Source organism: Nelumbo nucifera, chromosome 6 (genome assembly GCF_055504915.1).
Source record: "Nelumbo nucifera cultivar China Antique chromosome 6, China Antique-T2T, whole genome shotgun sequence".
NCBI lineage: Eukaryota > Viridiplantae > Streptophyta > Magnoliopsida > Proteales > Nelumbonaceae > Nelumbo > Nelumbo nucifera.
In genome coordinates, this window is record NC_142654.1 from 25328522 (window position 1) to 25346257 (window position 17736).

General features: G+C 37.2%; 1 protein-coding gene across 1 annotated transcript; it reads right to left on the bottom strand.

The window, feature by feature from the left end:
• Positions 1-493: 493 nt before the first annotated feature.
• On the bottom strand, positions 494-9781 carry LOC104598664 (ETO1-like protein 1). The gene is made up of 5 exons (XM_010260840.3): positions 8595-9781; positions 6799-8511; positions 6379-6670; positions 3207-3516; positions 494-916 (listed from the first exon to the last, which is right to left on the bottom strand). Exons 1-5 carry the CDS (start codon positions 8717-8719, stop codon positions 696-698), a joined length of 2661 nt encoding a protein of 886 aa, XP_010259142.1. The 5' UTR covers positions 8720-9781; the 3' UTR covers positions 494-695.
• Positions 9782-17736: the final 7955 nt, after the last annotated feature.

The following is a 17736-nucleotide window of genomic DNA, read 5'->3' on the forward strand; positions in this document are numbered from 1 at the left end:
CAAATTTGTTTATACTTTTCAATATCTTTCTCCATTTTATTTAGTCTTCTCTTTCACTAGTCTATAATGCCATACCTGCTTTAGGTGGTAGGCACTTTTTCAAAACATGCTATTCGTGTTCCTTCAATTTTGATATTACAAATTGGACGGCCCTGATTGATATTCGTAATCATACCACTTGCAAAGGGCATATCTCTGGTTGGGAGCTACAAGGCAAAGGAAAGTTAAAGCATTTAATTTTCCATGTTCATTCCCTTCAACTTTTCAGTGATTGTACCTACGCTGGTTTTCCCACCACACTGTCATCCTCTGGACTTTGTAGAAATTGGACCATTGGGAGGCCTACTGAGGTAGTAAGGTCTAACAACTCAAACTAGTGGGCTAGTACTTTTCAGTTCATTCCCTACATTCTGTTACTGCAACTGTCTGTATGAACGAATTTTCAAGTTTATAAATAAAAAGGAAAAAAGAACAAGAAGCAGTGGACCATATATAATTTTTTAACAATTTTCTCCTTTCACATAATAAAAATTGCGTGAAAGGGCAAAATTTGAATATTTTGACAAAATTAAATTACTGCGTACCTGATTGCATAGATTACAAAAGATAAAAAAAAAAAAAGTAAAAATAACAATAGATAATTAGATATGCTTGCTATATCTAGTCTAGTGTACAATTTCCCTTTTGGGATCCCCTCAAGGTTCTTGGCTGTTCACACGGCTGTGGAGCTCCAGCATCTCTTGATGGTTGGGGTCCACAGAGAGAGCAGCTCGGCAGTCACGCAGGGCACCAGATATATCTCCAATGTGCTCATGGAATGCTGCTCGCAGGTGTAGAAGGTGGAGGTCAGCTTTGAAAGCTATTGCTCTTGATAGTTCTGCAATCGCTTCCTTTTCCTTGTGGTTGTCCATCAGCACTGTTCCAACAAAAATACAAAATCATCTTCAGTGTGGGCTAAACGCAGAAAAACCCTGCTGCCTGATAATTACAAGTGGTCCTTTTGAAGCGTTATAAAGCTCGAGTTTGTTATCTTGACTTCTTGACTTTTTCATTGAGGGAGTCTGAATAGAGTCGGAAAATAGTTCATCTTTTGCCTTTAGAATCATAAGACAACATCTCTACTGTCACACTACCCTTATAATAAATCCGTTTTCACACACCTTCGAATGTTTAAAAAGTCAGAATGATTTCATTTCCTTATTGCTATGATTATGAGTAAATGATGGATAAATATTCAAAGTGCATGATCTCAAATTGACCAACAGTGGGGTGGTGGGGTGTGCAGCAGCAGCAACCATGGCTCTGCAAAGCTAATAATAAGACTTTGCCACCATCTATTAATCTCCTGTTCATTTGTCTCTCGTGTTTAGGAGAGGTTTTTCTCCTTGTTTGGGTGCATGTGGAATGAGCCAACAAGTATGGAGAGTGTATTTTATCTGGAAACTTTCAAATGGCCAAAGAAAAGAGGTAAGATGCTGTGGATGGTGACAGAAGCAGCAGTAATTTGGAGAATTTCTGAGGAAAGGTATGTTAGAATTTTCAATCAGATGGAAAGACATTTGGAGGATGTCATAGAGTGTGTTACTATTAGAGGAATGTTAGAATTTTCATGAGATGGAAAGACATTTGGAGGCTGTCATAGAGAGTTTTACTATTAGAGTGGTACATTGGGTAAATCACATGAGCTTTTTTCCCTTGACTCTTCCGATGATATTGTTAAGAGGTGGAGGGAAGTGGTCAGCAAAAACTACAAAAAAATGAAAATTTTTATGTTATGGACTTTGCTGGAAAAGGAATATATCAAATTAACTTTGATGGAAGTAGTATGTGGAACCCAGGTCCTTCAGGCATAGGGGGATCTTTAGAGGCGAAAGGGGCATTATTAAGGCTCAGGGCTAACAGGGAGACTCCATATAAACAAAATTATGGCTTTGATTCAAGGGATTCAAAAGGCAAGAGAAATGAAGATTGAAAAGTTAGTGATTGAAGGAGACTCAAGGTGGTTGTGGGCTGGTTAAAGAAAAAGAAGCTTTAAGGGCTTTCAGGAATGAAATAAAGAAGTTCAAGTGGCTGACTATTGGAATACAGGTGCAGGTGTAATGGGTTTATAGGTCAGCCAACAACTATGGCTGATAACCTGGCTAACCAAGGGGTAAACACTGAACAGGAATGATCTGTTTTGGGCAGAGTTGTAATGAACTTTAAAGGGCAGAGTAAAAGCCTGTTTTCTCTCTTTTGTATTATCCTGTACTTTAAATGTTTTATATTGCTTAATGAAATAAGCTTAAGTTATTTATCCAAAAAAATAGTTAGATTGTAATAAAGTAGGTTGACAAATGCTACCAAATTACATTCTTTTTGACCATTAGCTAATAAGGCAAACAGACCCAAGAAAAAAAAATCCAAAGATCATATTATTTAAAAGACCAACAGTACAAATAAACCAGCCTTTATGGCAAAGCAAAGAACTCACAAAGGATTAGCTTACACTTTGCATATAGTTATTTTATTGATCCTCTTTCAAGGCTCGTGACAGTAGCCACAAGGCAAGACTCGATGTAAACAACTTGGAACATGGATTCGAGTCACCATCTTGGCATGTCAAGCTGTAAGGAGAATGTGAGTGTGCAACCCTACAATTTTTCAAAAGAATTATTTTTTCTGCTTCTTTCATTTTCCCTAACCTATTTTACTGTGAAATCGGTTAATATTCCTGATGTTTTTGTTGTACTTAAGACCTTTTCAAGAGTATCTAATATCAAGAGTTTTCTGTAATTGATATTTGGAAGTTGTGAAATATAATTTTGGTCTGCAATCCACATTTCAACCAATTATTGTCATTAATAAATAACTGAAAATAGTTTTCCCCAATAAGCAAATGAAATAAAATAGATACCTTAATAGAGACATTTTCTTGCGTTTTCCCTACACATAGCATGTACCTTAATTTATATATTTGTCCCTACATATAGCGTGTACATGTGATCATGCATATTGCACACACAATGATGTGCACACAAACAACTTATACACATTTAAGATTGAGTTTTAAGCTTCATTCCTTGCCTCATGCTTTGACTGTCAAATAATCAATTTTATAATCTATGAATTTTTCAAATTAAAGGTGACTCGGGCTCCCCCTTTTAGACACATTTAAGACATTATACAAAATTAAATAAATAAATAAATGGATAAGGAAATCTGACCTGCAGCTCGGTATCTGTAAGGATAGACACGGAGTGGATCTAATCGAGTTACCATCTCCAGATCTGCCTTTGTGAGTTCACGCTCACAATATTCAGACCTCTTTTCATATGCTGATGCATTATTCTGAGCTTTCTCAATTAGTTTTGTCATTTCCTCATATGCAGCATTACGGTCATTCCTAAGGTAATGGACCCTAGCAAGACCCTGGTGGGCTCGGGTGTGCCGGATCTTGAGGGCATTAATGTAGCAATCAGCTGCCAAATCCAGTTTTCCACAATCAACATACACGCTACCAAGATTGTTCAGGGCCTGTCAAGTGGAAATTCGAAAGTTAAATACTGTGGGACAGCCGGACTAGAATATCATTTTATATTACATCATACCATAAACACAAAGGAAATGTATAGAAATCTAAACCCTCACATTTGGTCCATAAATAAATTCATCAATCTAGACTTTTCTTGGATGACCCATTGAAGCGGCAAAATCTAATGAGACAGTTTAATAAGTTTAGTTATTCTTGGCCTTTCTCAACTATCATTTCTCCAGCTATGATGGTAAAGAATCTTTTTTTATCAATAACAGTAAGATTCATCAACAATAGTAAAGATTATTCTTCCCATTCATCAAAAAAAAAATAGTAAAGATTCTTCCCAGTTTAATATCAGACTGGATATCCATAAGAAGTGATTTACAATGAATGGCCAAGACTAATAAGATAGTGAGCCACTTGATTGACTAGGTTTTTGTGGAAACTGAGATGCCTTAAGCCAGGTATCATAAAAACAGACATTCAGAGAAAAATTGAAGACAAGAAAATAGAAGTTTTCAGAGATAGGCTCGAAACAAGTTTAAGTTACAATACCCACAGGATGATGAAAGTTTAAGTACAATCTCATCTGTGACTGCATCAAATAGCTACATATGCACTTCAAAAGCTGCTAACCCATGATAAATTGAACTTAGGAAGGGAAAACCCCCCAAAACTTTACAATTATTGCATGTATTCCTCTTTTTTCTACTACATATTGATATTAGAATCAGAAAGAATAAATTTCATCATCCTGTGGGTTCACACTATCAAAAACTCCTTCTTACTCACTGTTGTCTACTATTTAAAATACCATCAGGGGGGCAGATATTTCAAGATGTGAATTGAAAACAATGAAGAGAACCATTTTTTCCTCTCTAAATTTTCTATTTATGATTATGTGCCAAAAAGCATATTCCCATAGTTTTTTTTTATAAGCAGCATATTCCTCTAGTGCTGCATATTAGAGAATTGGTTACTTACAATTATTAAATATTGATATCACCTTTTCTTGTCAAAGGGAACTTATCTATATGTTATTAAATCTAACTATTGTATTTATCACATGTTTTTCATAAAAGAGTTGTTCTTTTTATTATCCTAATATTATATGAAGTGGTAATTATTTACTGCACCGTAGTCCAAGTTAGTATAGCACCACATTTTTACAGCAAGTGTAGGGGAATAACTCTTTGTGGCTACAAACATTAAAACTTTCAACTATGAGTTATTATTTTTTTCACAGGGTGGAAGTTTCAAAGCCCCATACTGCCGTCTGTAAACATCTTTGTGGAGGTTTCTTCTAGGGAATGTATTATTAATATCCAATCATGAAATAGACCATAAAATAGCCAAAACAAAAAAGAAATTCAGTTGAACTTGAAGAATGGCTAAGAACATTACTAAAGTCAACTGTTGTGCAAGAGCACCTCTTGAATTTCTTTAATTTCTGAAATTTTCTGGGATGAGTGTCCACAATTATTCATAAATAGAAGCATCCTTTTATATTGTTTTACACTTTGAATAGGATTGGTCCTAAGATGCACAATGTTCTTGAGAATGACTCATTGAGTGATGACAGGAGTTTAAAGGAGTATGATGGGCTCCATTTTGTGAGATTGGGGTTCGGTTGCAAGTTTCACATTCAGAACATTGCAAGTCATCCCAGAACAGACAGCACCGGAATGGGGTAAGTTAAAGATATACTTGGATGGCTGTTTTCTATTCTTTTTTTTTTCCTGCTTTTATTTTGGTGGGTGAGCTTGGATGGTTGTGACATGAGGCGTTCCACTACTTGGAGGTGTGAGGTGTAGTTCAGAACGTAAGAGGTGCCTCTCAAATACAAGGAGGGGGATGAAGAGGAAGAAGAGGAAGGAGGATCTCATTTTTCTTTATTTTTAATAAAATACATTTATATTAAGAAGAATGAAGATGCATAATACTAGCTGAAAGGGGGGGGTCTTTCCCCTTATCTTTCCTTCCCTTCCCTTTTCTTTCTTTTCTCTTTTATTTTTCTTCTCTTTCTTTCTTTCTTTTTCTTTCCCTTCCCTTTCTTTTTCTTTTTTGATAAATTTCCCTTTCCTTTCTTTTCTTTTTTTCTTTCTTTTCTCTGTATTTTTGTATGAGGTGTGTGTGAGGTGTATTTGGCATATGCCTAACTGTTAAGCCTTGCGCTGTTTCTTATATGGTCCCCTCCTTTGTTTCAAACATTTGAGATGGTTGAGGTTTCTCTCACTTGTATCAATAAAATTATGATTTCATGTTGCTGATCAGGAATAAGAAAGATATACACGGTTCTAAAATTGGGGGCATTGGATAAAGAAGAAAAATACTTCAGGGTCAAGAGAAATGGAATGAATAAGAATTGGGTGGATAGTGCCATTATTAGCTTCCAATAGCTAAGAGTGTAAAGTAAAAAAGAACATTATAGCTATAAGGACACATAGGGGTCATTACAGGCTGGCAAACATGAGAATAAGAGTTTGAGTCTAAGTTCAGCTAGATAACCATGAATAGGTTTGCAGTTAATGTTATAACCTTTCAGGCATTTATGATAGAACAGAATAACTGGGATGGGTTGGGTAACCTGCATCAACTATATTCATATTAAAGATACATTGTAGTTTCTGGTTAAACAGGGTAGTTTGAAGCATTTGTAATGCCATAGAAATTCTAAATATTTGAAAGGATTAATGTGGACTCTTTTATAACAACGAAAAACTTCATAGGAGACATTTATCCTCTCTCTGACAGTTCCCATGAAAAGTATGGCCCATCCTATACTAAAGATAGATGTGCTTTGTTAAACATAAAAACTAAAATGTATCGGTAGAAAGAACTAGGATGAAAGAAAACCATACTTGTCCTTTGCGAAGCCTGTCCGAAGGACACTTAAGTGCATCCTCTAGAAGTGAAACAACAGTTGAAGAACAAGAAGGGTCTTGGCTAGAGTCTGCCAAAGCATAGGCTTTTAGAAAATAGGCCTCAAAAGATCTCTTAAGGTTGATTGACTTTTCAGCCTTGCGAAGCCCTTCTTCATAATGACCTGTATCATATAAGATCCACCCCTCGTAAACCAGGCGCTCATGTTCACTTGATGCATGCTGGCGTGCCAGTTGTAGACTTCGCATGGCTGCATCAGGACAGTTTAACCTGATCAAGCAAAACCATGAGTTTTTATCTGCTTTGACAGAAGCATAACCCTATCAAACAACAATAGCAAGTAAAAAGAAAAAAAAAAAAAAAAAAAAAAACGAAGGCCACAAGTTACTTGAGCATACCTAAGGAGAAGCAAAGACTGTCTGAAGTATAGCACACCTTTTGCTGCATCAGATTCAAGCATCTGATAGATAACTGAGAGGGACCCAATATCATCAACTGAAGACCATCGGTCATATAATTGTAACCAACAATCTGCGGTTGTCCAATTCTCAACATGCTCATGTACAAGAGTACGGAGTTGAGAAGCTGCCACCCGCCCTTCAAACATCCTATATTCTGGAGAAAGTGTAAGAATGGCCTGAACATCACACAAGGCAGCTTGGTAATCCTCAAGCGCCAGATAGAAACAGAACCGAAGTTCCAAGCATTCTAATGCCAACTTGAATCCAAGAATCCGATTGATTTCCCCCAAAGCAGCTTGAACATTTTGCTTCCTCATCAATGATGCGGCCCGATACATGTATGGATAGTTCAGTGTTGGGTCCAACTCTGTTGCCTTTTCAAGGTCTTCCAACTTTTTGTCACCTTCACAGTATAGTGACCTCTCCTGGTACATCCACCCAAGAGGGGTATAGGAAGAAATAGTAGAGCTTAACTTCTCATATGACCAAAGTTTATGGCCTCTGATAAAACCCAGCCTAGCCAAACCTGCAACAGAATAAACATGGCCCTCATTGAAAGCTGCCTCAAAGAGTTGCTCAGCTTCATCATATTCTTTCCTCAGAAGCCTCACACATCCCAACTGATGAAAGGCCAACTGTCTCTGCCTACTAGTTGTTGCTGACTCTACCAACCGTTCCAAGAAACAGGCTGTTACATCTGACTGGGGATCACCGTTCATGGCTACCTCACTCAATAGACAATAGAGTGAGAATGAAGCAGACCCCACCATGATTGATCTCTGCTGCTTATTAGTAATGCTGAATATCTTAACCACCCGATCATCATTCAAACAATCAGGAAGTTCATGTAAAAACACTTGTAAACATGAAGCAGCAAGGACTGGGGCATTCTCTTCAAGTGCATATTCCATGAGGTCAATTGCATCTTGTCTTGAGGAGACCAAAGATGCAAGTTTCCGATCACAAGCATCTTTAAGCCTTTCACAACAGAACTTGTTGGCAAATATTAATATTTCCAACAAGGTACCAGGAGAAACCCCTTCCAAACTGCCTGTCCCGCTAAATTCACTAACCACCCTCATGCTCGAAGGGGAGATACCATTTTCAGACAAATCTATGTCTTCTTGATGTGATTCCATGAAACATCCGTTAAGCATAGCATGGAATGGAGCAGACAGAGATGCAATCTTCTGCCTATCACAGGCTATCTTCTCTTCTCCAATTTGGAAGAAGACCGTACTGGAAATATGACTCCCCACAATCTCAACTGTTTCAAGGGAATTCAAGTTTAAATCAGTGGGAAGCTGAGAGGCAATGTCTAACGGTCCAAATTCCTGTGTGCATTTCCCGCATGAGGCAAGCAAGTCGGCAATGAGATCTTCTCCTTGCTTCTCATACTTAAGCCATGCACTAAATACGAGTTTCTCATGAACGGTGGTGGCATTTAGCCATGCTGATCGGAGGCTCCGGCGCAGCAATTTGACTTCTCCAAGGCCCCTAAAGACCTGAAACTGTAGCAAGTAAAGGTTCGGTCTCTCACAGAGCGGACAAGACTCAAGTTCTTCATGAATTTGAGCTAGAACATCAACATAATCAAGGGGCTTAAAGAATGGGAGGATGGGTGGCTCGGGCACCTTGATAAGAGATTCTCTACAGAAAAATGACCTAATCTTAGTTTCAGGAAAAGAAAAACAAAACCCAGTTCAGTAAATGAACATAGAAGCGGTACTTACATAGAAGACGAGGAGTGCGTGGAAAATTTGGAGATCTTCCCTCTTTCAACTTGAAGCCATGATTGTGGATTCAGAGCATGCACTTGTGTTTCTTTGCAGGATTCGGAAAGAAAAAGATTTTTCATGGGGCATAAGAGATGAAACAAGTTCCAGATCTCCACAATCTTGAAATGATTTCTCTCCAACACTCAAATACAAAAAGAAAAAAAAAATGAAAAAAAAGAGAGGAAAATAACTAACAGGATGAAAAACAACTGAAAGAAAAGGAGCTCCTTTCACACTAAAATCACAAATTGAACCCGAAAGTGTTGCAAACCCACCAAGCAACAGAATATGAAAAGAAAAAAACAATAAATACAAAACGGAAACAACGCCCTTCCAGATTGACCAAAAAAAGAGAATAAAAAAAAACACCCTTTCAGATAATCTCTCTATACGGGTTCCTCTCTCTCCTTCAAACGTATTACTACAAGAAACTATAGGTTGCTCTTCACGCAAGAAAATGAAGCTTTCTGTGATCAGTCTCTGCTTTTTTGGTGTATAATCAGTCTCTAAATCTATTGTCTTCTCTATCCTACAGGCTAGAGAAATTAATAGCCACAAAACTCTACAATTTATTTCCTCAAAGATCTCCAAGTCTCTTCAGCAGTAGGAGCTCAAAAGGATTAAGCAAGATCTCTGATACTGCGAAATCCACCTTAAAATCAACCAAATTCACAGCAATAGAGACAGAAATGGAAACATCAAGAGAGACCCACCTACCTTGTTGGAATAATTTCGGGAAAAGAATCCAAAAGAAACCCAATAGAAGAGAGGAAAGGAGAGAAAAATTCAAAACAGGCTCACTTATTTTCTTGCTTGAATTTTCAGACCCAAGTCCCAAAAATCATCAATACAACGGCATTCCATTCCATGAGATCAAAGAGAAGGAATCCAAAGGAATACTTTCTTTTTCTTTTGTTTGGTAAAAGGACCGGTTTTTCCTCTTTTTCTCCAGTCTTTCTGTTAAAACGAGAAAAAGCGAAGGATTGAAGCCACTGTTGTTTGCTAGTAAAAAAATAGAATAGAATAAAATTGAAATAAAAAAAAAAGGTTGAGTTCATTGAGAAATGTAGGAGAGAGAGAGAGAGAGAGAGAGAGCGAACGCAGAGTAGGATACACTACCAACAGCACATGCTCCGGTTTCGCTCCTGCAATCGCCGATACTTTTTCAGTCAATTTCTCGGAAGAATATCGTGATGAAAAGACCATATTACCCTTTCATTGCCTGTTATGTGTTCTCCACTCACATCTTGTATTATTAATATCACAATTAAGTATCCTTAAGTTTTTTAATAATTGTCTACATTACACTTTATCCACATGTGATATTACATGAATGGTAATTATTTTAAAATTTCTAAAATACCCTTCATTATTCAATAACCTTCAAAAAAGCTAGAAAACCAACATGAAGGGATAGAACGAAATGGGCACATATCTGAGAGAGAAAACAGGGGTCATTGTGGAGTGATTAGGAAGAATCAGAAATCAACAAAAATGACGACAATTTCTTCTTATTTATCTATTTTCCATGCCTATCATGTCACTGTAACCCAGATCCCCATCACCTGTTGATGATCATCAAGTCTGTTAAAGCAACAAACTGAAGTATTTGGAATCCCTGAAGTTGTGCCCGTTAAAAGATGAAAAAAGAGATCATGCAACTTCAGGCGATTTGGTGCTTCTCTTCGTTGAAAGCCAGGGAAAATGCCTAAGCAGATCCACGAGATCAAATAATAAAAGCTCATAGTTGATCTGATCAGAAAGTTTATATTCAAATCATCAATTTGGTTGCTGTGAGAGGGGATCCACTTGTCAAATGTGGGTCTGGTTCAAGGTTTTCACCGATTGGAAGATCATTTTAGTGGATTCCGTTATCGTTGCCACTGGTGATGTGTGCATTCTGGAATTGTTTTATATCGGCTTGCGTTGCGCCCATTTTCGTTGCAGCAGCAGCAGACAGGAGGTGACGAGAGAGAGAGAGGAAGAACCAGAGAAGAGAGATGCAAAGGAGCCGCTGTTGCTTAGTGGTAGTCATTTTTGGGTCTGCTACAGAGAAAACGATTAAAAAAATAACGGATATAGAGAGAGAGAGAGAGAGAGAAAGATCATCATTGGAATTGCTCCGAAACATCATCATCCGAACAGTTCATCAATCAGTTGAGTTTTATTTTGAAATTTAAGGAATAGTAGAGGACAAATTTGATATTTCATTTTTTTTTATTAGTACTTGAATGTCAATTTTTATAAACAATAAACCTACTTTAAAATAATATATAAACAGTAAGAATACAATTAAGAAGGAATAATTTAAAGAAATTTTCCTTATTAATGATAAAACAAGTTAAATACCAAGCCCGTACTCAGTATGGGCTTGGTATTTAACTTGTTTAATTTAAATTAGGAGATTGAAATCAGATTTTATTTATAAAAAAAAAAAAATCAACTTTAACTAAGAATAGGGCCCACATCCTCTTTTATTTGAGTTCGAAGACTATTATTAACTTAAACCAGCATTAAGGCCCACTGATGAGCTGCCATGTGGCTGAGTTGGGAAGATCGGAGCCCATTATCAGATGGGTCCCACTCTAGATGATAGTTGGACAAAAATCAGTGACAATCCAATGAACCCAATTAGACATGCTTGCTTTATAAAATGGATACTTATTTTAGATGAAACTTTATTCAAAGGGTAGATCCAGATCTTCCCTACATGGGACTGTGGCCATTGATGGAAGGGTACTTCAGTGGAGTTATGATATGGGCACCCTCATTGTAGCCCGGTTCTTTTGATTTTAAATGCTTGAAATCTTTAGTATGAAGCCCATTTATGGGTGGGGTCAGGTGGTGCAAGTTGGGTATCCAATTTAATGAATTTACACTGTGGCACTTGGGATGGACCCCTTCAAATGTAAAGTTGAACAAATATTGATGAGGGTTTAAGAAATGTGATTGGAAGGGGTTGGACAAGGGTAAAATGGGTATATAAAGAGTTGGGATGTGGAAGGACGGGCATAGATGGATAGAGACGATTATCACGTGATATATCGAAACAAAAGATAAAAAGAAAGGAGACAAGAAATAAGCATGGAGAGAGAGAGAGAGAGAGAGTGGGGAGAGGAGAGAGATTTGGTGGGTTTGGAGATAGACATCATTTGAAAATAATTCTGATTGGCCAAACGAGTTAAAAACTGGACAGAGGGAGAGAGAGAGAGAGAGCGCGTGGCAATTGAATGGGGTTGAGTTGGATTGGGTTGGATTGTTTCTCTTAGTTTCTTACTCTTACACCACCAAACACAATCCAATAGGACCCCTCCTCCTCCCCCAAATAATTCAATGCACAATGACCATACTACCCACACAAAAATTCTCTTATTACTTCTCTATAATGGGTCCCATTCACAATATTCCAGATTTGTGGTGTATGGTGCCTTGCTATGGGCATCATTGGGACAGTTGCATCTTTTCGATGCTGATCCAATTTGAATATGTACGTCTGACGAGTCTATCCAAATGGGTGTTTCGCTGGCAATGGAAATCAAATCACTCACTGATGGAACCCAGAGTTCATCAATCAGAGCACAGGGACTTTACAGACCAAGTGGTGTGTTTCTTGCTCCCATAGGATTCTGGGACCAAAGCTAGTCTCACGGGCTTTTGACATTTAGGCTCAGTTTGAAAAGAAAACAAATACAAATACGTAAAATATAAATATGTACATAATAATATAAAATTTAAGGTTTTGTACTCTATAAATTTATATTTATATTTTTTTCAAATAGAGCCTTAAGTATTCGATAATCTCATACACACAAAAAAAAAAGGTTCCATTTTATTTGCAGTGAAAATGAGATGCAAATATTTTGAAGGCAATTTTTGATTTATTTCTGTTTTTAAGTTCTTCTTTGAGAGGAATAAAGTTGGAAGTGGAATGATGTGGCTGCCATTTTTAATGAAAAAATAAATAAATAATTCAAAGTAGAAGGAAGTTTGTTTGTTTGGGAGGAGTAGAATGGAAAGTAAAATAATGTGGTCCCACTTTGCATGAGAGAAAATGAAAGATAGGACATATGAGGAAAGATAATGCAAATTTTTTGTGAAAATGAAACAAGAAAGTGCAAAATTTTCATAAGATCAGATAAGGGTACAACAACTCATGGTTAGTTGGTTATAATTAAATACATGTAAATATGCACCGAGTACAAATTTTGCACTAGAATCTTTTAAGATGCCTCAAAACTGCTGAGTGTCTCCCCAACATCATCTCCCAACTTGGTAAAATTCCATCCTTTTTTTTATTCATTTCCCTTGGCTAGGAAAATTAGGGCATGAAATGCAGCTGGTCATGTGGACATTCCACACTATTCAGTACCTATATATATGGAGCGGGTTTAGTTTATCACAAGGTTTCAAATTGTAAAATGAACCCAATAATAAGATCCGAACCCAAACCCATTTTCCTCTTGGGTTTGGGTGATGAGAATCTCATCTGAGCAACAAATCCACAGCATAATTGTTGGATGGTTTTATCTTTAATTCTTTATACAACATGGTATTAAATAACAATAAATAATCACTGTGGAACAAAAATAAATGTTCACACAAAGGTTTTTATGGGGGGAAGTGATTTCGCCACCCAAAGAAATGAAATATTCAAGCTTGTATTGGTCCACGCGCTTTGACCAAGGGAATGTGAATGTGAACTTCTGGACCATACAAATCAAATGCCAGCTCCCCTCTTTTTTTTTTATTTAATTTCTTTTGTCTTTTTTACTGTCTCTTAAATTTAGTGTTAAGAACTAATAAGTTAATTTAATCAGCTTTTAATAGCTTATCTCTTTTAATCATGAAAAAGACAGAAGAAAATGGCTTTAAAATCACTATTATTATGTTTTTTTTTTTGGTATTTTTGCCTTTTGGTAGCAATATTGTATTATATTAGCCCTATCCTAGGCTTGCTGATGAATACTTGGGCTCCATGTAAGCAGTATATTCATCATTTGGGGTCCATTTGATTTGGTTTGTGGGAATAGTGGTTTAGAATTGGAATTGGAGTAATCCTTTCTGATTCCAATCGTTTGGTTGGATGGAATTGGAATTCCATTTTCATTTTTAGCAAAATGGTATTCCCCATTTAAGTGAATAGCCACTCCCTCTCCCTATCTTGGAAATGATATATCATTATGGATGATTCCAATTTTAAATCTGATTCTTGTTTGAACCAAACAGATTATGGGAATAGACAATTTCATTTTCAATTCTAAAGGATTTTAATTTCGATTTCAGAAGCAAACCAAACAAACCCTTGATGTATGCTATATGTCATTTGAAGATCAGTTGGGTCAAGGAAATAAAAAAAAACTAATTAGATAATGACAGCCCATTGGATCTCTATCTTCCTTGTCTTTTGTGTTTTTTTAATAGTTAAACGCACACCCAAACCACTCCCAACCATGTAAGTGATGATGATGATGATAGGGATTATTGTGTTAGTTAATTTATTAGTGAAAAATCTCTTGGGTGGATTGGGAGCTGAAGTAAGTAGTAAGAGTTGATAACAGAAAAAAGAAATAGCAAGATAAGATTAAGAAATGACCTGCACAATTATCCCGTTATCTCCCTAATGCCTGTGAATTAGGATGTTAATTATAATTTATTGTCTCCCTTATTTGTTTAGGTGTATGTTGACAGTGTCATCTAGGAAGGGGACATGAGTGGCCTACAATTCTTACTTGTGGCAGCTTTCGAGGGTATACGTGGAACTTTCGTCACTGATCACCCTTCATGGTTCAAAAAGCATCGATATGTTTCATTGTATCATACGATATGTATCAGTTTTCGAAGTTGTTAATACACTGAATACAAGGAATTAGGGACATTTATCAAGCTTAAATAAGGGAAGTAGGTGTGAAGTGATTGTGGTGGAAAGATGGGTGTTTAGTGAAAGTTTATAAAAAGAGATTTTGATATTTCAGCTGGGTTAAAAGAAAGTATTGATACTCTGAACCATGTCACCCTCTCTATTCATGTAGCAAGTTTAAGCAAAGTCCAACTGATGGGAAGGTAAAGTGGGTATAAATGAAAATGATGGGGCCCCATGAAGGATGTCAATCTAGGAAATCCTTTGGCCCTTTCTCTTTACTGTTTACCAAATTAGGGCAATTCATTTGGTGGATGACAAATGGTAGGAGTGTGAGTCAATATGTACAATACCCATTTTCCTCTATTACTAAAAACACTCTTACCGTGCCTCTTCCATTACAAAAATTGCTCTGCCTCATCTATTTGTGAAACACAAGCATTTGCAATTCCTACGTACAGTCTTCATTTGCACAGACAGAGTCATTCCTTTTAAGGAGCATTTTGACTCTTAATCTGTGAATGGTGAGAGTACGGTTGATATTAGGGTTGGAAGTATCTGATAAGGACAATTGATCTAAGCTTTTCCTTGTTATTTTGTCTTACTTAAAAGATTAAAGCTGCAACTGCAGCGGCAAGTGAATTCAAATCTCCTGTAAATTAAACATGGTTGCAGCCTGCAGGTATCTCCCTATACTCATACTCGTCACAGCATAAGATTTTGATTTTAGGTGGGTCCAATTGACAGTACAAACTCGGTGGGGTATGGGTGATATTAGGGTTGAGAACAAGAAATTAATAATTCATAATTCCAATCCCACGGGCCACGAGTAGGGTCATCAATGGATCGTATCAAGATCTGGAAAGATTAGCTGGATGTGGATTTGGGTGGGGGAATCCGGTCCTTGGACCGCTGTGTCCTAAGTCCTAACCCCATAGTCCACTACTACAGTACTAGGTTAACTTAAGTGGTAAAGGTAATGCCTCCGGTTGGCACAGTAGAGTCTTACCCTAAAACCCAATTGGACATGACAGTGCTATTGCTATTGGGTTGGTTTACTCGTCACCGGAAGTAGAAGGAAATGACAAGCACAATTGCAGAATCATTCATTTGGAGGAAAGTAAGGGAAGGTACAAAAGTGCCTTGTTTCTTTATTCCAAGTAAAGCCTTATTGCCTTAAGGAAAAAATTAATGGACACAAGAAAGAACACTAGAAAAGGGTGGTGCCCACAAGCCCTAATCTTGATATTGACAAATTTGGACCCTTTCCATTGGCACTGATAAGTGATAGCTAATTTGTATAGGCAATAAATTAGATATCGTATCCACCCAAAATCCCAAATCAAATAAGATTTTAATTCAAAGGTTCTTTCTTTATTCTTCTTCTTCTTCTCTCTTTGTTTTGGGCTTATGGCTACAATTTCAAACATGGGGACAATGTACCTTATCAATCCCACTAGTCCATTACAAGGGTATTAGCCTCCTTGAAAAGGAAAGGCAACTTGGTCACTCTGCTTTATGTTTCAGAGTAGAGAATTATTTAAACCATGGACATGGAATTCACAGTGGAGCAGAGCAGAGTCATGCCTATCAATCTGCTCCATTAGAGGTTCAAATCAAAGGACTTGACACTAAAGTAAAGCTAAGCACAAGACAAGTGAGGAATAAACTCTTCATCAATAGTGAAGATTGTATCGGATTTTGGTTGTAGCAAATAAATACGAGAAGGTGGGTCACCCCTCACCCACTCAGCAGATTGGATCTCATCAATAATTTCTCATGACGACATCATAACTACTATAAATTTTCAATATCAAAGGTTATGTGTCCGCTTGTGGTGCGTGCATGTGTGTTGTCTCTGTCCCTTCAATTGCATTCAGCTGTGTTGTTATCAATGTCAACTTCTCGACTCCCAACACACGCCCTAACATACGACGGCAAGTACAGAGGATGAGAGGCAAAGATGACAGTGGTATTGCAGTCCCAAGTCAGATAAATGAGAGAGGATGGAAGGGGCAGCGTCTGTGTTTGTGTGTGTCGCTAGAAGAAAGCATTTGGTTAGGACATAAGTTAATAGATGCTGTAAGGGAGAGAGCCCAGAACCGGAAGAGAAGAGCAGCTTATTAATGAAAAAACAAGCATTCATCTCTGTAACTTTGAAAACAAGTGTATTCTATTTCTCGGCCAGCTGTGGTTGACACATTGTAGGGTTTCGAAACTTGTTAGAAAGCTTTCACCGTTTCGCTGGCCAACAGGTTCTGTTGTAAGTAACAACAACTTAACTCCCACAACCTCTAATTTGTTTGTTGTAGATTCTAATGGACCATTGGACCGACTAATCAATAATCACTATTCACTGATGCACTTCAAAGCAAAGCTAATCGAGATTTGTCTGTTTATTAATTACTCTTGCACTTTTTTTCTGAAACAACTTTGCAACAACCAGTAACTTCGATTTAATTAGGCAAGGACGATAATATTGAAGCAGGAGTGTCAATGGATCTGTTTTTGGGATGCACCCATCTAAATCAAAAATCAATTTTAAACGGATTGGACGGATCAATAAGATATATTGAATCCAGTACAGTCTAAAGTAGTTATTAGATTGGATTTGATCTGGTCCATCGGTAATGAATTTATATTGTATTTAGTTGGATTGAGCCTATATCCAATCCATTAATAGAAGATAAGAATACATGTATCAGTGGACCAAGTTTGAATTGGAATCAATCTAAATTAAAACCAATTTGAACAGATTGAACGGTCTAGACATTGAATTGGACTGGTCCATAATAGTCCAGAGTATTCATGGATTGGATTGGACTTGGTCCATTTGTAATGGATTCATATCAGACCAGACCGGATTGGACTAAATTTGGTCCAATTGTCACTCCTTGAAGTAAGGTTTTTCGAACCGCAGTTGGCCCGGACAGTCAGACCATTCAGCCTGGGAGTTGTCTAGGCAACTAGTTCCGTTTTACCCAAAACCCAGTTTTTGGTAAAAAACTGTTGAAAAAGTCAACAATCCATTGACTCGGGTGGTCGACCCGTTCAACAGTTTTGACCATTTTTTTATTTTTAATTATTTTTTCATTTTTTAATTTATTTGTCAGAACGGGCCATCCGTTCAAACCGGATGGTCAGACCATCGACTCAAAAACCAGAGGCGAGAACGATTCCGTTTTCGGGTCATTTTTTAAAACGTTACCTTGAAGCATTGATATATGGGTTCAATTCCAG